At 38.7% G+C, this 21,197-nt stretch overlaps 2 protein-coding genes across 2 annotated transcripts; one reads left to right on the forward strand and one right to left on the reverse strand.

The window, feature by feature from the left end:
- Positions 1-930: 930 nt before the first annotated feature.
- LOC124858952 (double homeobox protein 4C-like) lies at positions 931-2,783 on the reverse strand. Its single transcript, XM_047351295.1, has 3 exons — positions 2,762-2,783; positions 2,161-2,345; positions 931-1,653 (listed from the first exon to the last, which is right to left on the reverse strand). Exons 1-3 carry the CDS (start codon positions 2,781-2,783, stop codon positions 931-933), a joined length of 930 nt encoding a protein of 309 aa, XP_047207251.1.
- Positions 2,784-11,071: 8,288 nt separating this feature from the next.
- tmem254 (transmembrane protein 254) lies at positions 11,072-21,028 on the forward strand. The gene is made up of 4 exons (XM_047350923.1): positions 11,072-11,207; positions 14,925-15,028; positions 17,064-17,123; positions 20,352-21,028. The coding sequence occupies exons 1-4, from the start codon at positions 11,121-11,123 to the stop codon at positions 20,470-20,472; spliced, it is 372 nt and encodes a 123-aa protein (XP_047206879.1). The 5' UTR covers positions 11,072-11,120; the 3' UTR covers positions 20,473-21,028.
- The last annotated feature ends 169 nt before the right edge of the window (positions 21,029-21,197 follow it).

Genomic DNA, 21,197 nt, shown 5'->3' on the forward strand with positions numbered 1-21,197 from the left:
GCAAACTGCTACACAGACTCAAGCTAATGGCTACTCTGAGTAGAGCTAACAGCTATTTGAGATAGAACAAATGTTTGTCATGTTACGCGACTCAAAGTCAAAACTCTCATAAAAGTTCAAACTAATTGTATTTTGGCTATTTCTTCTTTCCATTACTATGCCAAAGACAGTTGACTACTAAAGATTTTTTCAGTCAAACACATTTTATGTTGCTTTACTAGCTGTGAGCAGTGTACATCTTAAATGTTCTGCTGTGGGTCCAACAAACCCAGGAGTAATTGGTAAGTAAATTATTGGATGGTTAGAACCTTAATAGATGTAACAGCACCTTTCCCTTGGAAAAACAAATATTCTGTGATAATGAAACTACACAAAGTTGACTTTAGATTACATATCAAAACATTCATTGACAGTTGGACTCTGAATATTGAATAACCTACAACCCTAACGGTCCCTGCATTAAACTACATTAATTTTAGAGTTGAATAAAAAATGGCTTATAATTTACATCCTGGAAGAAAATAACTTTAGAAAAAAAACACCTACCCTTGGTTCTTTCAGTTTACTTGCACTTTTCTTCAATGCTCGATGAAAAACAAGTCCATCAAGATACAATTTTTTCATAGATATGTTGTGTAAACATAATCTGAACCAAGCTGTTGTTTTACGAACTGATGCAAAAATTATTCTTGAATGACCAAAGAAAAGAAAACAATTTAAAATTTTCAAAATACCAATTTATTTTATAAAATGTAGAATTCATCAGCTAGTTATATAAATAGTGAGTAGATTAATAAATACATGAACCCAAAACTGTAGTAATATTGAGTTAAAAAACCTTAAATTAAAAACATGTTGATTTGGTTTCCAAAATTACACCAGGGTTCTTTAAAAGAATATACAAATGTCCAAAAAATCTGCACAGAAACATCAGCAGAAAGCAGTTTTTTCTTCAGATGTACAACTGTCCAGTCCTTCTCCCCCCAACCAGTCCTCACTGAGCTCCCCCAGAATGTCCTGAAGGGACAGCACAGGAAGAGGATCATGCTGGACTGCCTTTGGATGTCCTGGCTCGTTGCTCTCCTCCAGAGGCATTCCATTCCATGACGTCTCGAGCTGACCTCCAATTTGTGAGCTGTTATCTGCGCTAACTTCCCAATATCCAGAATCAGGTGTGTTTGGAGTGGAAGACATGGAGCTGGAGGAGGAGTTACTGTACATCTGCTGCTCTGGATACAACACGGTTGCTCGGTTGGAGCTTGAGCTGAAGCTCGTCATCTCCAAAGTTTTGCACCATAGAGGAGCGACGGGAGAGCTCTGGGTGCCTGGCTGAGGCCACATACCCCACATGGGTGGATTGGAGGTTCTGCCCATTTGCTGCTGAAGCCCAAATATTGAGCTGTATTGTCCATGAACCTCAGAGGGAAAGTAAGCAGGAGGACACTGACCATAGTATGTGCCCTCCATTTCCTGCTTCACAGGGGCTGGGTAGGCGGGTGGGGGCCCTTGAGGTCTCAGAGGAATAGTTGACCCATTGCTGGCAACCCCTGGAGGTGAAGGAAAAGTATCATGGTGTGGGCTGTTAGACTGCCACAGAGCTCTTTTTGCTCCTTTACATTTCAGGGTGCGAGCTCTCCGGTTTTGGAACCACACCTGGACAGGAAATTTTAAAAAAAGAGCATCGTTTAAATACAGAGCTGAATGAACACACGTTCAGTTAATCATTTGCTGAAGAAACAGGTATCAGTGGAGCAGGAGCAACTACATAAATAAGAGCCTGATAAAAACTGACTGCACTGCATTTCAAGATGAAGCAATAAAGGGATACGTTGATGAACAGTATCTGGAATTTATGCAGGATGCATTTGAAAACAATTTTCGTCAAAAAATCTTAAAAACCAGCAATTGTTTCAATATGATAAATAATAATTTTTTTACCATCTTTATGCATAAAATTTATATTTTGTGTATTTTTATGTTAAGTTTCAAATTTTTCTCGTTTTTAAGGTTTATTTTTTTAATGCTTTTTCACAATACTCCTTTCTCTTCTTTTGCACTCTGGCCTTTCACTTTGCTGTTGTGGCAATGCAAATTTTCCATTTTAGAGACCAATACAGCATAATTGTATTGTCCTAATTTATGATTTTCTGGGGTATTTACCTGGATGCGTGATTCTGGTAAGCCAGTGGTCTGGGACAGGCTCTCTCGGAGGCTGATCCCGGGGTACGGGTCAGTCATGAAGGTGACACGCAGAAGCTCCACGTGTTCTTTGGAGAAGCTGGTCCTCTTCCTGCGGCTGGCGCTGCGGGAGGAGCTGCTGCCGGAGGCCAAAGGCCTGGCATCGTCTGAGGAAAGAGGAGAGATTAGAGTATATATCTGGAAAGAAACGGAGCTCATATTTATATTCAGATTTTTTATATATTAGGTTTCTAGGGTGGTGTCATGCACACAACTTTGCCAAAGGAGCAAAGGCAAACAACTTAACACCCTTTTTACTAATACATTTTTTAAAAATAATGATGTGCTTGTTATTGCAGAAGAGCAGTAATTCATAAATAAGTTTCTGGTAATATATATATTTCTAATGAGACAGTTTGGCTGCGGCTGTTTCATCCAAATACAAAGGTTTTACCAACATGGATATACAAATTCTGACATGACATGAATATCAGGATAAAATAGTTTCTTTTCAGCTGAAAAAAAAAAAAAAAGCTAAATAACTCTGTTCTCTCTAAATCTAATAAAAAGCCAACACTCTTACCATTACTGGAGTCCTTCCACATCACAGCAGTTGAAATGAACTAGTTTTTGGATGCAGCTGCTGGGACTGAGGTCAATTTGCCAAACTGTCAGTGTCTGTCTGTCTATCGTATCAGAACACCTTTTATACACTGATCACCTGAGAACCCTGAAATGACCCACCAAAGCCAGAGCACACTGTAGGGGGTGGAGTTGGATTTCTTTAAGGAATAATGCTTGACGGTAGTACTCTGACCCCACAGCATCACCCCACCCCCATCACCTATCCAGTACACATTTGCAGGCACTCTACTTCAAAGTTGTGGCATGGTCAACAGCAACTATGGTTCTGCAGGCTGAGGTCGGGCAGAGAAAAAAAACAAGTCATTTGGGAGTTAAGAGCAATTCATCGATACCACTTGTCTAAAAGATTACTTAATTGGGGTTGTGTCACATGAGTCTAAATATTGAATATTTATCTAAATATTTAATTTCCCTTTTCGGATTAATAAAGTATTTATGAATTGAATTGAATACACTATGTGTGGAATATAGGTCATACAAGACAAGGCACAAAGATAGAAAATCCTTTCCTGCATGACTTTTAGTCTATATTTTGCTTTTCACATTTCTTACTGTTGAGTGCATATTATTTAAGCCTATTCCAAGTCTTCTGAAATGTGCCAAATATAATATTTAAGAAAGACTGAAATCATGCTTTAGTTCTAATTATGCAATGAGATATCAGATGACTTAACTATTATTAACTAAAGTAGAACCAAGTTTGCGAACTGCCAAACATTAATCAACTAACGACTAAAGAACAATTAAAGAATTATTTAGCTCAAAAACGTTTGCAAAGTGAAAACTAGAGTAGTGAGATGAAGCCAATCAGTGGCTTTCATATGCAGAGCAGCTCTGTGTGATTATGAGGAGAAAAAAAAAGGAGGCCTCGTGCATTGAGTAATTGGACTTGATAGCTGAAAGCAGCCTCATTGCTGTCAGTGGGTGCATCAAAGTCAGTAAAACAATTGTCTTTTGCTTAAACATGTCCAGGCCTCTACCAGAGCTCTAGACCTGCATAAAATAGTATGCATACCCTTTGACTATTTGCAGATTTTGTCACATTACATCACATATCCTCAGTTAGATTTAGTTCTGGATTTTTTTACCCAGTTCTTAAGGGACAGCACCCTACGGGTTTGAAATCTGGAACATACAGGATACTCCCGCTTGCGGACTGACTTTAGACACCAGGGATTCAAAGCTATCTTAAACTCAACTGGTTTTATCCAAGTTGTTCACAATCCTACTCACTCCTGTCTTCATATGTTTGATCTTGTGCTGATGTGTGGCATAGAGTGTGAATAAATATCAGTATTTCCTTACAACCCAGTCGTGTCTGAAAATTTTTAATAATCTTGGTGATGTGTAGGATAAGTTTTTCCATCACAACCTTTTGCATGTAGGCAACAAGGTTCTTGTTTTTGGTCTAATCCGACCAGAGCATCTTTATGTATCAATATTTTTTTGCGAAGCAGTATATCTACCTAGTTTCTCTTGGTTGAATTGAGGACTTCTGGGAAGCAGCTACATGTGAAATACACTGATAATGTAAACACTAAAAGTCAATGGTGAACAAAGGGCAGGAGCAGATTTACAGTTTTGCAAGTACACAAAAAGACAATGCAGTCTGGAGTTATCAGAAGGGAACACAACAAGCACCACTGTTTTATCTTTTATCTGCAAAAGGAAGAAAATCAATGTCTCTCTTTTGTGGACACACCAACTTTCTCTGTATGTGCTTCACTTAAATACTATCATAAGCCCTCAGCATTTTTACAAACTGGTGGAAATTTACAAATTTATGTAAGAACTGCAAATTTCAAATAATGCATGATACTCAAATAACAATAAAAGAAAATACTCTAAGTTGTGCCATCATTATTTTAAATATTTCTGATAACAATCTGAAAAAGGAAAAAGTCCTCTATCACTGAGCCCTCCCATCAGATTACTACTTATGTCCCACGTTTACATACAATGATCGAGTGATTAAAGATAACCAAAAACTGTTGCAGCTAACAGGCTATCCAGCTAATGCAAAATCACTATAAAGAGTTGCACTTGGTTCAGGTCTGCTTACACAGAGATATGTGCATATTTAAAAAAAAAAAAACAAATACGCATGTAAACAATGTCTCACTTAAAAGTCGCAGTATAATCCCCTAGTGGACGAAAACACTGAGGTAAATCTCTTTCAGTTTGAGCAAGGATGGATGGATAGATGCATAGTTAATGTTTTCAATCACCAGCAGGAACAAAGGAAGCACATATATTGTGAAATGGAAAACATTTAGGACAGCTGCCAATAATCCCAGGAGTGGACATCCTGGCAAATTCACCTCGAAAGTAAGATTGTGAATTGGTCAGGGAAACCCCAAAAATACACAAGTTCCATCTCAGACTGTACTCAATTAGTAAGTAAAATGTTAAAGTTTATGACAGGAAAATTCGGAAAAGACTAAACAAAGGAGAAAGCCTCTTCTCTCTAAAAAAAACTTGCCAGTATGGCAGAAGGTCAGATGAGACCAAAGCAGAGATATTTTGCACAGAACTATGTGCTGGAGACAGCAAAACATAACATGCTAGCACAAACACAGCACAGTGGTGGAGGGCTGACAGTTTGGGCTTGCTTTGCAATCACAGGACCTGGGCACCTTGCAGTCATTGGATCAATCATGAACTTCTCTGTATACTAAATTGTTCTAGAGTGAAACGTGTTTGACAGCTGGTTTGGCCCAAAGTCGATCATAAACAGGGCAATGATCCCAAAGACAGCATCTAAAGTACAATGGAATGACTGAAAAACCAAAGAATCAAGGTGTTGCAATGACCCAAACAAAATCCAGACCTCAGCATAGTTGCATATGCTGTGGTAGGACCTACATAGAGCGGTGCAGAAACAAATATCTGTTAAACCATAATGAACTGAAGCAATGTTGTAAAGAAGTGCGCCTCTAAACGTCTCTGCAACGATATGACTGATAAAGTCAACCAGAAAACTAATACCCAGAGTTATTGCTGCTAAACGTGGTTCAGAAAGTTTTTGGGGTGTATGTCGTTTTCCCTATGAATCAGAATCAGAATCAGCTTTATTGCCAAGTTCGTACATACAAAAAAGGAATTTGACTCTGGTACACTTTGCTTTACTTCTGTTTTTGCTTTACAGAATATACAAATTTACAATGTACAATATACACATATATAATAAAAAGGTGCATTTGCAACATCTGTATGCTGTTGTTTTGTACTCTATTGAATGTTCATCAGAGAAACAGCCTGGGAGAAGAAACTGTCTCTGTGGCGGCTGGTTTTAATTCAATTCAATTCAATTCAAAAATACTACATAATATATTTTTAGCGAACAGTGCTCTGTAGCGGCGGCCTGAACAGTTTATGTGCAGGGTGTGTGGGGTCTGCAGAGATTTTAGCAGCTCTTTTCCTGACCCTTGACCTGTATAAGTCCTGGATGGAGGGAAGGTCAGCCCTGATTATTCTCTCTGCAGTCCTGATTGGTCGTTGCAGTCTGGACCTGTCCTGTTTTGTGGATGAGCCAAACCACACTGAGATGGATGAAGACAGGACAGACTGAATGATGGCAGTGTAGAAGATGACCAGCAGCTCCTGTGGAACGTTGTACTCCTTGAGTTGCCTCAGGAAGTACAGTCTCTGCTGGGCCTTCTTTTGAACAATGTCTATGTGTGAAGACCATCTCAGGTCATCAGAGATGGTGGTTCCTAAGAACCTGAAGTGTGAGGTTGATAGCATGCACAGAGAGGTTTTTATACATCAGGCAACCCTATTATTAGCCAAACATATGGGAGGCACCATTATAAGAACCAGAATAAACTATAATGGACAAGTTTGTGAGTACAAACAAGGAATTCTACTTCGGTTTCCATCACTCACATCATATATCAAACATCAGTCTAAAACAACAATCACAATATGTAAAAACACTAAAAGTCTAAACAGTTTGTGTCCAGGATGTGAGGGGTCTGCAGTGCTGTTACCTGCCCTATTTCTGACCCCAGGCCTGTATAATTTCTGGATGAAGAGAAGATCAGCCCCAATGATCCTCTCTACAGGTTTGTTCATTGTAGTTTGGACCTGTCCTGTTTTGTGGATAAGCCAAACCACACAGTGATGGATGAACAGAGGAGAGACTGAATGATGGCAGTGTAGAAGATGATCAGAAGAAGGTTGTACTTCCGGAGTTGCTGCAGGAAGTACAGTCTCTGTTGGGTCTTTTCGATAACAGAGTCTATGTATGTGTGAGGACCACCTCAGGTCCCGAGAAAGGGTGGTTCCAAGGAACTGGAAGTGCTCCACAGTGGACACAATGTTGTTGAGGATGGTCAGGTCATAATGTGGGTGCTACATTTTTCACCTGTTGTGTTGCAGTTCTCATTGAAACAGCAAAAGAAAACTGTTTTCAACCATTGACCAAACAATACCATTTTTGAAAGATTCAGTCAAACCAGAGCTCCACTTTTTGCATGAAGATGATGACAAAGCAGCTGCTAGAAAACTGCAGTAAAAGCATACCCTGACAGATAAAGACACAATGTAACACTATCTGTCATGGATCGGGCTTTCCATGCAATGGACGTCAGCATTATTGAAGTGTGAAAACATCTTGGCGAACGAAAACCTTTCAAAATAAGGTTACCAGCATCCAAACGAGAGATTATGAAAGAAGCCTTGAAAACAGTTCCCACAGTCTATTACTGTACCTATTCTGCTCTGCTTTGTAAATTGTATTTATGTTTATAAATTATCAAAATCAAGAAATATCTGCATCAATTTAAAATTTTAACAGTGAAATGAAAAGAAATTAGAGCTTTGTATGTTTTTAAAACCAATCTTTAACATTTGTTATATGATTACTTAAATTACTAAAATGAGTATTTCATTTCAGTCCACCTCTCTTTATGTACATCAATTACCAACAAAAATCAGACTTTTTGCAAAAAGCAAACGAGTTTAGTTTAAATTCATTCTAGTCAGTGTGGGCATTTAGTAAAATGTTATTTAGCTAAAAGAAACCTTCAGATTGCATCCAATCTGTACCTCTGTGCTCATGCTGAAATAGCACATGGTGACAGTGAAGAGGGATAACTCCTTTTTAACAGGAAGAACCTCAAAGGGTGGGAAGTCAACTGTCAAGCATAGAGGGATGATGATTTGGGCTTGTTTTGCTGCCAAAAGACTTTGGCACTTGGCAGGTATTAGGTCTCTGCAGGTAAGAAACCCAGACAAAGGTGAAGATAGTAAGACAACATTCATGACAATAATGTTAGATATTAGCATAAAGAGCAAAGAGGGAATGTGAAAAAAACATGCTCAGAGTCCTCCAAACCTCTATGAACTTTTTAAAAAAAGGACGTGTAAAAACTGATCTTAATACAGGTCCTTCTCAAAATATTAGCATATTGTGAGAAAGTTTATTATTTTCCTTAATGTAATGATGAAAATTCAACATTCATATATTTTAGATTCATTGCACACTAACTGAAATATTTCAGGTCTTTCATTGTCTTAATACGGATGATTTTGGCATACAGCTCATGAAAACCCAAAATTCCTATCTCACAAAATTAGCATATCATTAAAAGGGTCTCTAAACGAGCTATGAACCTAATCATCTGAATCAACGAGTTAACTCTAAAGACCTGCAAAAGATTCCTGAGGCCTTTAAAACTCCCAGCCTGGTTCATCACTCAAAACCCCAATCATGGGTAAGACTGCCGACCTGACTGCTGTCCAGAAGGCCACTATTGACACCCTCAAGCAAGAGGGTAAGACACAGAAAGAAATTTCTGAACAAATAGGCTGTTCCCAGAGTGCTGTATCAAGGCACCTCAGTGGGAAGTCTGTGGGAAGGAAAAAGTGTGGCAGAAAACGCTGCACAACGAGAAGAGGTGACCGGACCCTGAGGAAGATTGTGGAGAAGGGCCGATTCCAGACCTCGGGGGACCTGCGGAAGCAGTGGACTGAGTCTGGAGTAGAAACATCCAGAGCCACCGTGCACAGGCGTGTGCAGGAAATGGGCTACAGGTGCCGCATTCCCCAGGTCAAGCCACTTTTGAACCAGAAACAGCGGCAAAAGCGCCTGACCTGGGCTACAGAGAAGCAGCACTGGACTGTTGCTCAGTGGTCCAAAGTACTTTTTTCGGATGAAAGCAAATTCTGCATGTCATTCGGAAATCAAGGTGCCAGAGTCTGGAGGAAGACTGGGGAGAAGGAAATGCCAAAATGCCAGAAGTCCAGTGTCAAGTACCCACAGTCAGTGATGGTCTGGGGTGCCGTGTCAGCTGCTGGTGTTGGTCCACTGTGTTTTATCAAGGGCAGGGTCAATGCAGCTAGCTATCAGGAGATTTTGGAGCACTTCATGCTTCCATCTGCTGAAAAGCTTTATGGAGATGAAGATTTCATTTTTCAGCACGACCTGGCACCTGCTCACAGTGCCAAAACCACTGGTAAATGGTTTACTGACCATGGTATCACTGTGCTCAATTGGCCTGCCAACTCTCCTGACCTGAACCCCATAGAGAATCTGTGGGATATTGTGAAGAGAACGTTGAGAGACTCAAGACCCAACACTCTGGATGAGCTAAAGGCCGCTATCGAAGCATCCTGGGCCTCCATAAGACCTCAGCAGTGCCACAGGCTGATTGCCTCCATGCCACGCCACATTGAAGCAGTAATTTCTGCCAAAGGATTCCCGACCAAGTATTGAGTGCATAACTGTACATGATTATTTGAAGGTGGACGTTTTTTGTATTAAAAACACTTTTCTTTTATTGGTCGGATGAAATATGCTAATTTTGTGAGATAGGAATTTTGGGTTTTCATGAGCTGTATGCCAAAATCATCCGTATTAAGACAATAAAAGACCTGAAATATTTCAGTTAGTGTGCAATGAATCTAAAATATATGAATGTTAAATTTTCATCATGACATTATGGAAAATAATGAACTTTATCACAATATGCTAATATTTTGAGAAGGACCTGTAGAAAACAGGGTGTAAGCCTCAAAAATAAAACCTGGGAAATATATTTCCTCAGAAGAGTTTCCAAAATTAATCTAGAAAAGGGTTTATTTTGTCATTTATTTGAACTCCATCACTTTTGTGAAGGTAACACAGCAATCTAAACAAGCATTGTTTAAAGCAAAATTGTACAGAATTTAATGTGTTTTATTGAGGATCACAACTCCCCTCATACATTCCTATACGGTCCTTGAATTGGAATTATATTTGACCCACTAACTCAAATGAGCACCTGATTGTGAAGTGGGAGGAAAATGATACATGGTTTTAATTTTTTTACAAATAAAAATGTGAACAGTTTAGCAGTGACTTTGTATACATCCTGCTTTGTAGAACCAAGTATAACTACAATTAAAGCTGCAAGTCTGTTGGGGTGTGTCTCCACCAGTTTTGTCCATTTATAAATGGAAATATCTTCACATTATTCTATTTAAAATACACTATATTGTCAAAAGTATTTGGCTGTTTAGTATTACATGTACATGAACTTTGATGACATCCTATTCTTAATCTATAAGGTCCAATTTGTTGATGGACCCACTGTTGCCAGCAATAGTAATTTTAACTAATCTGTAAACGTCTTCCACAAGTTTTAGGAGTGTGTTCATTGTTAGATTAGAAAATCAGATTTGCAGCCTCCACTCTAATTCATCCTAAAGGTTTTTAAGGACAATTATGTGTTTAAGGTGATGTATAGAGTTGGTTTTCTCCCACATATGTTGTTTTGTACATAGATCCTCTACAGAAACTCAGTTAAATTTTTCTCTGATTTGACCAGAGCTAATTTTCCTTTGTTTGTTTATAGTTAGTCTCTTTAAATTAGACAAATACTTATTTCTTCTAATACCAGATTACTGGATAGCATGACTACTAGCTGTCCTGTTGAGAGATCCCACCTGAGCTGTTGATCTCTTGAGCTCTATCTGAGTCACCATAGGCCTTTTGGCTGCTTCTCTTGACCAGCTTGTTAGTTTAGGTGAACGGCCATGTCTTTGAAAGTTTACAGTTCTGATCCTGCATTAAACTTCTCCACAACTTTGTCTTTGACCTTTCTGCTGTGTTCCTTGGGTTTCACTCTGAAGCCTTCACAGAACACATTATTTGTATACTAAAGTTCACACAGGTTGACTCCCGTTTTCTAATTCGGTGACTTCTGAAATTATTAAATAATTTATAAAACCAAAACTCCACCTCTAGGGTTGGCGTGTGCGTGTCGTTTCTAACCGGTCGTATTTGACAGCGACACCACCACAGCGCAGTTATGGCTTCGAGTGACGGAAACGATTATTTTAAACGGACCAGTCCGTTTTGGGTCGTCACTGTTACAGTGGCAGTTGGGTACTTTTCCGTAAGTGATTTAACTTTCTCTGTTTGAAAATAACCCGGTCAAACATTCAATCATTTTTAAAACTTATATGGAGTATTTTTCTCTGCTGGAGTTGCCTAAATTATCCTCCCCGACTCACTTTGAATTATTTAAACAACCGCTCATCTGTATTTCAGTTTAATTTTCTTCTCTGTCGCCATTTAATATATCCTATTTAGTTAAAAACCTGTCAATGCGGCTATAGTGCTGATAGCTAATCTTATCGGTGTTAATTAGGACCTCAGCTGGGTTAAACAGACTTCAGGTTAAAGTCCATTCTCTTTGTTAGTTTTCCATTGACTGGAGCTGCAGCAAACAGCAGCCAGTTCACATTGATCATTTATTGTGCCCTGTCCTGGCGGATCAGGCAACAACAGTACGCTGGGTCCGGTTGCCCTACAGTGTTAGTGGTAGATTTGCTCTACAACAGTGGGAAATCACAAAGTTCCCCTGTTGTGATCCCATCTAAAGAGAATAAACATGTTCAAGATCCCAAACTGTACTTATAGGAATATGTATTTTTTTGAACAATAACCATTGTTAGTTGTTAGGATTTTGAACTAAATCTGATGTTGTGTAGTCCATATTCCTTAAAGACTGTTGCGTTTAGTTGTATGTGTGTTATTATTTTTAATAATAATAATCCATGCTCCATGTGTGTAATGCTTTAGGAATATGTCCCAACACACTCAAAAGACACCTATACATGTAGGATGTAGGATGGAGACAAAAATGTCAGCTCCAGAATGCATCTTTGCTACAGCTTGTGATATGTAAAACTGTACTCTATTATGAACGTTTAAAAATACACAATATATCTAAGGCTCCCTTACACATGATCCCGCTTACACTGGTCATGCTTGGGCTGAGGTGTTCTTTGATCATCATGCGAATCCCTAAAACTCTGAATATTTCGGTCAGTTTTCAAGCTGTTGTTAAATAGAATAAAGGGTTCTTTGATCATATAATGTCTTAGGTGTAATCCACATGAAAGCAGTAAAAAAGCCCTTTGCTGAAGTGCAACCAGGTCTATGTTCAAAAGTTAAGCTAAGTTGCGTAAAACTAAGAAAGCGAACAGATTTCCTGCAGTTAGCGAGCTCCTGGAGCAAGCAAAATTTGTGATGTTTAACAAGGCCCATAAACTACATTTTATTTATTTAGTTTGTTTGTGTCTCTTATCCAGTCTCTGGTTAGTGACCTTCAGACTTTTGTCATTTTATCTTTTCCATTCTTTAGCTACAAATAGGATAAATCCCAGGTGCACACACGAAGACCACAGAAGATGAAAGCAACGTTCAGTTCTGGTTCAGCCTGAAGCATGTCTGGCCAGTTTTTCTGGGTCTTGCTCCTCGCTGTGTTTTAAATTTCAGGGAGTCAGATGCTTTCTAGCTAACTTGTATGAAATGATGCAGATCTAATTTTAATTGGTAGAGAGGTGGAGAAACACGTCCAGACTGACTGTAAAGTAAAGGGATATTCATTCAAATTCATGTGCTCTAGATATCTTCTGTTCTTCCAGCTTCATGTGACACAAGTTTTGCAGAACCGATGAACTAAAAACCAAACTGATTTATTTCGGTTTCTCACAAGAAGCTGCCCTTTGTTGGTCGGAGTGGAAACTGATGCAGGGACTCATTTGTTGGAGTTCACACTTTGTTAGTGCCTCTCTGTAGCTTATTGTTGAACCGGCTGCTGGAGGCCTCCTGGACTTCCCAACATTCATCCATACAACGCAATCAACCCCAGAAGAGAGATTTGTTAAGAAAGAAAAGGGACGGGGCGCTGGGAGCGTGCATGAAATATAACCTGGGTAGACTTAAACATTAATAAAAAGTTTGAACTTTTTCCCAGCTTGTGCCAAGTGCTGTTCACCTGCAGGTCGCTCTATGATTCTGTGCTGAGGGGAAACACGGTTTAAATATGCTGCGATGGAAAAATCTGTATGGGGTAAGAACGCTGTCAAAAACAATGTGTACGTAAAGACAGAAATGTGTGCATATTAGTCAATAGTTGTCCATAACTAAAATCCAAAAGAGGTATTGTATATTTTCTCTATAAGAATACAAAATAAAATGTGACAGCTTCAAGAAATTACAAACACAAAGTTCAAGTTTAAACTTGTGGTTTATTCTTTATGAATACAATATACTATAAGAGTTTGTGAGTACGATTGATTTTCTATGAAAATACGAATTTACGTCAGCGACTTGGTGTCATGTGATCTCAGGCTGGTTAGTGGAGCACAGAGTTAGTCGATTCGCGTTGAGCATGCGCTGTCACACTCCTCACCGCCAGTAAACGTAGTGCTGGGATGGAAGATAATTCAGTCTAAAAGGAATATTAGAAACAGAGGGGAGAAATCAAGAGTATTATAAATAAAGCATTGTTCTTATTTTTATGAAATACAAAACTAAAACACAGAATATAGTGGGTAGAGTTATACAATGATGTACAGTAGATGGTGGTATGGACCTCTGAATTTGTTGCGTACTGCCAGCAGAAGAAGAAGAAGAAGCAGCACTAGCGCTAAGATGACGGACCAAGAGCATATATTAACGACATTAAGACATATATAAACTTTTTAACATTACCTGGCTTTGTACCGTAGTTTCTTGGTCCGTCATCTTGGCACTAGTGCTGCTGCTTCTTCTTCTTCTGCTGGCAGTACGCAACAAATTCAGAGGTCCATACCGCCATCTACTGTACATCATTGTATAACTCTACCCACTATATTATGTGTTTTAGTTTTGTATTTCATAAAAATAAGAACAATGCTTAATTTATAATACTCTTGATTTCCCCCCATCTCCCCTCTGTTCCTAATATTCCTTTTAGACTGAATTATCTCCCATTACCTTTTTCCGTCATCCAATCCCAGCACTATGTTTACTGGCGGTGAGGAGTGTGACAGCGCATGCTCAACGTGAATCGACTAACTCTGTGCTCCACTAACCAGCCTGAGATCACGTGACGCCAAGTCGCTGATGTAAATTCGTATTCTCGTAGAAAAGAAATCGTACTCACAAACTCTTATAGTATATTGTATTCATAAAGAATAAACCACAACTGTAAACTTGAACTTTGTGTTTGTAATTTCTTGAAGATGTAACATTTTATTTTGTATTCTTATAGAGAAAATATACAATACCTCTTTTGGATTTTACTTATGCACAACTATTGACTAATATGCACACATTTCCGTCTGTACGTACACATTGTTTTTGACAGCGTTCTTACCCCATAAATCTGCTTCTAACTGAAGTTTAATGACTGGATTGAACTCATGGTTTTGTTATGTCTTCATTATGCGTATGAACTTTGTGTAGAAGAGGTTTCTCTGCTCGAACTCTGAAGGCCGTGTGCTGGAGTAGGTTGTGCCCCTGCAACAGAACAGACAAACAGAAAAGTCGGTCCTTTTAACAACTCGACTTTCTGAGAAACTAGTTCTCACTGTTGTTTCCAAAAGCATTTTGGATTTTTCTTGTCGTTGGTATAAAAGAGAAAAATCATAGAAGAGGGCAGAGGAAAGGAAAACGAGGAGTTAATCATGTTTTATGGTCAGCTTTACTTCCTGAAATGAACAGTTTTTAGCTGCACAGACTTTGATTACATTTTGTAATTGAATAAAGAAAAAGCGGTACAAACTGTCTCAGTTGTTTTTGGTGTTTGATGTTCAAGCTTTGCACTGTTATTTTGCAGTTCACTGTGTTTGCGCCAGAAAAAATCCCATTTGATCACCTTGGTCCGTTTGGCAGCTTCTGCAGATACCTTGTGGATAACCATGCTGACCTAATGTACAAAGGGTAAGTGATTAGATGCTGTTGCACCACTATTGTTCTGCAACAACCAGGAGGACTCCTGCTGAATGACGACTGAAGCTATAAAATTAGTCGATAAATGAATGTGTGCAGATTTGTTTTAAACTCCTTAATGTACCGTTCCGACAATAGATCTTTGTTAATTCTACTAGCCTGAAAACAACTTTCTGTGATGTCTATAAACAACCTCATCAGCTCGATTCATATGAAAACATGGCTGTTCACACATACTCAGAGTAGATCTTAATTATAGTTTGAGTCGGAACAGCTTTAAATGAGGAGCTAAGTACCCCACAGAGCCTGAATACTTTGTGTAATCAACAACAGCCTTAATGGTTTGTTAAGTATCCCTTAAAGTCATATGACTGGTGTAGTTCCAGCAGAATAAAAGGATTTCAAGTCATGTGACATGTTGGTCAGTTACATGGATGTAGGCTGCTTCAGGTGGATACATTTAGTGATTTATCTTTTGTAAAGTGGTGGAGGAGATGCACTTTCCAGTTTTTTTTTTTCAGTTTTTTATGATTTGGTCAAAGGACCAGATCAATAAAACCCCTCTGATGGTTGTCCTGGTCATTTCACCCCCTTCGCTGTCTGTCTCCTAAAGGATATTTCCTGCCATGTTTTACAGCCAATATTTTAAATGAATTTTTTATATTCTACCCATGATCTGCTGTAAGGAAATGAGGTTATGTTATCTACCAACAGGAGGAGCTTCCTTACAGTTATTTTGGTTTGATCAGGCGTGATAATCTGGCCCAGACTGGGAATAGAACTACAATAAATGGAAATGAGGTGTTTTATTATAAGTGTGAATAATTAGCTACAACAAAAATAACATGATATGGGCGGGTTTACGTACATATACACTAAATGGTTCATTTATGGGTAAAAAACACGAGCAGGAAGGAACGAAATGGAAACCGGTGAGTCTGAAATGGCTGAAAAGTTACAAATTGAGCCCCTCTTGTGTATTATAAATACAAATATTATATTTAAATAGACAGAAACAACTAAAATAATTTCTGCAAAGTTATATACTTCAAAAGTACACTTTTCAACAGTCTAAAACGTTCAACAAGTGTCTTATTCTATGTAGAAAAGGCCTTCGGGAGTCATTTTCATTGTACAAATTTAGATTTTTGTCTCTCTCCGTTAGGGTCAGAGCAGTGGTTCTCTATCTTCTCAGGCCGAGCTCCCTTCTAGGTGTACACGTTTGAGTTTATTTTGGATTTTCGTAATTGCTTGGACTCAATTTTTTATCAAAGTATTATAAAGTAATATTATTACTTTTAACTTAATTAACTTTAACATCACAGAATATCTTCTGTATTTCATTATATCTGCTGGTTTAAAACAGGTCTGTCTAGAAAGTGAGACCTTTGTATTTTCGGCACAATGGGTTAAGGTCCACTAGAAATGTTGGATCAGTCGTAGCACCTAGGATGGTGCGTTCACCAGAACGCTCCATCCTATTGAAGCAGAAGTAGGTCGGAGCATGATGGACTCTGACCCGGAGCTGATCTTAAGACATTTGTTTGCAGAGATAACAAAGCAAATTCAGTGATTTCTGCAGATAAAGTGTCTCCCTGCCCTGTGGTCCTCTACAGAAACTCAGACAGGAGGAAAATCTACTGGAAGAGATGTTTTTAGTGACTAGGAGGCTCTCTGGCTGCCTTTGCTTTTACAGAACCAGGTGAAAAATCAAGCAACAGCCCTGTTGCAGTACTGGAGCAGCTTCTGTTAGGAAAACCTTAACAGACTGCTTATTATATCTTTCTTAGATTGGCACTGAACTCTTTATGTTGGTTCTAATCCATCTGTCAAGCACAGTTTTGTAGTGACCCATGTTGTTACCCGGGCCAAATGAATAAAATAATAGGTGTCATATTGTGAGTGATTATAGAGGACCCACAAAACGTATCACAGAGACCATGTTTTAGAAAAAAACACAGCAAGATCAAATGTTTATGGAAGTGCTCTGTAGATCATGAAAGGACTGCTTTTCTGTCTGATTCAGGTGGTGGGCTGCCTTCGCTGCTCATGTCTTTGAAGGCATCTATGCTTTAAAGGTGTGCAGGTAAGAACAAATCGAGCTTAAATGTCCATTAGGTGGTGCTAGAGTGTAAACTAATCTTATTTTAGCTCACTGGACCAGATCTACCCTAAATGTTGGGACTTATATACAGTGATCGTTTACATCCAATCATTGTGAGCATGAATACCATCTTAAAACTGTTCTTTTTCCAGGTTGGAAATATAATACAACAAACAGCTTCTAGGTGTACAAGTTTGAGTTTATTGTGGATTGTCTCTAATCTACACAGCGTCAAAATCATACAAAACAAGCTCAAATAGACGCAAATATTAGGATAAATGTTGCTTTTGGTTGCTTTTTGTACCCTTTGACAAGCCTCTGGTCTAAATCTTCTTGCAAGAGTTGGTAGAGTTCATTTAAATTGGTTGGCTTTCTCACAGAGCCATCTTTTAATAGTCCACAAAAGTTCGAGAGCATTCTGGAAGCCTGCGTTAGTCTGCTTTATCCATCCCAAAACCAGTTTGAACCTGTGTGTGGGATCCTTGTCCTGATGAAAAACCCGACTGTCCAAATTTCAACCATCTTGTTGTTGATTTGAGGTGAAATTGACGAACTTGGAGGGAGTTCTCCTTCATTATTATATCCATTTTGTATAATGCACCATTACCTCTGGCGTCAAAACAGCCCCACAGTATGATGCTGCCATCACCATGCGCTACAGTTTGGTACATTGTTCTTTGGTTTTGAAAGCCTCAACTTGCCTCTGAACATTTTTTTTTGTCCTTTTGGCCAAACAGCTCAATCTTTGTCTCGTCTGTCCAATAAAGTTTCTGCAATTTTCACTCGAGCTTGAATATCTTGATTTTAGAGCAGACCAACCAACCGATCTGTCATAGATCTGTCCAACCAGAGTCAGACTTGGAGCTTGCTCATGGCCACATCACATAAAACCTGTGGTCAATATGCATCTAAAGGACATCTAACTAAATATTAAATGGGGTGCAAGCCAGGGGCGTTTTTAGGGTCTCAAAACATTGGGGGCTTTAGCCCAAATCCAAAATATTTAGATTTTAATAAGATAATTTATAGGTAATTTAAAGTTAAAATAATATAGGACATATTGTACCAATTCTCTGTGTCGGCTGGTTTTAGACTGAATGTAAATTATTGAGAATCAAACCAAAAAGGTTTGCAATAATTTAACTTTTTATTTTTGTTAGAAGCTGAATGAAGGACAAGGAGAAACAGAGTTTAGTCCTGATGAAAAACTATTTTGCTGAAGCAAATAATGACACATTTTGAGGTATTTAGAAAATAACTTAATCTGAATTTTTGCTGACAAAAGTTTTTCTTAAACTCAGAGATGTTTATTATGGGCCAGATAAATGTGCTTCTTCTGTCATCTACATAAATTACCTTTTTTAAACGTTACATTCTCATCAAAGTGTTCCACTCCTGAGGCTCCATTGTCTTTATTCTTATATTTCAAAAAAGGAAAGTGGTATAAAGTTGATTTTCCTAAATCTTAGTCAAATGGTAAAAATCCTAAAACACATTTATTTTATTATGCCAAGAGCTTTAGAAACATTTTATTAAAATTGCTCCTACTTTTATGAACCTGTTCTCTTTTATCTCCATCTTTTCAGTCCTCTGTTCCACTTCTGGAGAAATTTGGCCTGCCAGAAATAATAAATGAAACATTTTACAACCAAGTCTTTTGTTCTGCACTGAACATGTGAGACATTAGTGCAGTTCTTACTATTAAACACTTTGAGAGGAAAGGGTGTTAAGTTGTGTTGTTTAAAATATAGCATAGAGCCTCATCCTGGACCTTATCAGTACTAATATTACAGTTATTAATAACTGTATACATATGGTATGTATGTCTCACCTTCAGTAAAACTGTATCCTTGTTTAATTAGTTTAGTTTATATAATATTACATTTGTAATTCAGAAGAAATAAAATAGTTAACTAACCAACGGTCCACCTGTGATTAATTGCTATGATTTATTTCTTAATTATCCTGCATCTTTAACCCCAGAGCTGTATGTTTAAAATCAGCACAGAAGATATGAAAGAGAAGAAGGAGGCTTACTGTTGCTCTTTCTACTACGTCTTACTGGAACCAGGAGATATTTCCCTGGTTTATTGAGCAACACCTGGTTCTGTCTACATGAAGAACTAGACTATAAGACTGGTTGCAGCAATGAGATCCAATGTGATGATCTGAAGGATCTTTTAATGTGTTCAGCTACGTTAGGATTAAATGCTTTTATTTTGACTGAAGTAAAGGACCAGATATTTTCACATTATGATGCATATCTGGCTAGAAGGTCACAGAGAAGGTTGCTACTGTTTTCTATCACAGCCACATCATTTAACTTCACCTGTAGCTCAGGTGAAAGTCCCTCATCATGACCCTGAAGATACTCATTAGAGTGAACCTCCACCTCATGTCTTGCTGGGTGAATCAGTGATTAGCTGTAACTTACAATTAGCCCATTCTGAGTCAGCATTCAGGTTTTACTGCTATCTTCGTCTGGGTTATACCACTCTGTTTCCACCTGTTCCTGAACACACACCCACCAGCCTCCCACTCTTCGGTTGCCTCCGCGGTTGCTCTGAAATGATCCTTGTTCGAGGCGCTCAGTGTAACTTTTCAGGTAATGAAGGACGCAGGTCGACCTGCAGTAAACTGCTGTTCTGGACTTCTCCAGAATGGAGTCCGTCTCTGGCTGTGCGCGTACTTGCACATTCGTGGTGCTGCAAGTGTACAAATAAGTATTTTCTGTCTTCTCCTTTGAACTCATTGTCAGGTTAGGTGGAGCGGGACGTGATTATATGGAACACATATGAAAAAGTCTGATTGTTTTTAAATAAAAATGTGAAGTCTAATACCGTTTTGTGGCTGCATCTTTTTAATACTTCTAAATTTCTTCTATCAAGAAGTCCGGGCTCTTCAGAAAACATCCGGGGCTTCCGCCCCGAAAGCCCAGGTCTAACTACGCTCCTGGTGGACAGGCATAAATGTTTTTATGTGTAACCTTGACCCTAAGTGGATCAGAAAAAAACCCACTATAAATCCTTGGAAGAAGAATGGTTAAAATGTATCTTTAAAGACTAGAATTGGCATGTTCATGATGATCGTGTGTAAACGTCTCACTGGCAGTGTCTTAAAGAGCTGCAGATGAGACAAATGTATGGATCCACAGGCACCGTGGACACATTGACACACCATCAATAACGCTTTCTGATTGGTTCCTCACAGAAACAAAGGCATCAGCAGCCCAACCACTCGCTTCTTGTGGTTCTTCCAAACCTTTCTGTTTGGCTTCGCCTCCCTTGGCCTGCTGCTCAAGTACGACCCGAAGCGCCTCAAAAAGCACTGATCCCGGCAGTCGGAGCCTTCAGAGCAATCCAGCTGAATCTTTCCATTCCTGGTGACTTTTCCCAAGGACCCAAGCCCTCCTATTTTAAGTGTTAAACTGATTTTATACACTACAGATGTAATTACTGAGTCTATTATGACCTTTAATTTACTAATGCATTTATGTTTTAACTACATTCCATTTATTTTCTATGAAAAAAGCTGGAGAAAAATTCAGGAAATGTTAGGATTTATGTTTCAATTTTTTTTAATTAATAATGTCGACAGAAGTTGTTTGATTAATCTGTCTTAAGATAGATTTCATGTGCAATACAATACGAGTCCTAAATGAATCATTTTAAGCTCTAATGGTTGATGATGTTTACAGTCAGCCTTCAAGGTGGCAATAAATATTTCTCAACTGCGGCTCAGTCGTAGCGTCAGGCACGTTTGCTCTACAGGTACGCTGCTGTTGGCTCAAAACAGGGAAAAGGAGATGTCTTCATATTTACCTCTGTCACACTAAGGTGCTTTCACTTCTACTGGAAGTCTTCAATAAAAAGTCATTTGCAAACCCGTTTCTGTTGCTTTCACACTGTTTATCTGTGTGTCCTCCGTTTGATTTGTTTATTCGTAGAGAGCAATGCATCCAAAATACACATCTGGACATCTGGACCATGTTGCTTCCACACACAACAGTGAGGCAGCTTTCTCCACAATGAACACAAAATAAAAAACAAATATCTC

The sequence above is a fragment of the Girardinichthys multiradiatus genome, chromosome 22 (genome assembly GCF_021462225.1).
Source record: "Girardinichthys multiradiatus isolate DD_20200921_A chromosome 22, DD_fGirMul_XY1, whole genome shotgun sequence".
In the NCBI taxonomy this organism is placed as follows: Eukaryota; Metazoa; Chordata; class Actinopteri; order Cyprinodontiformes; family Goodeidae; genus Girardinichthys; species Girardinichthys multiradiatus.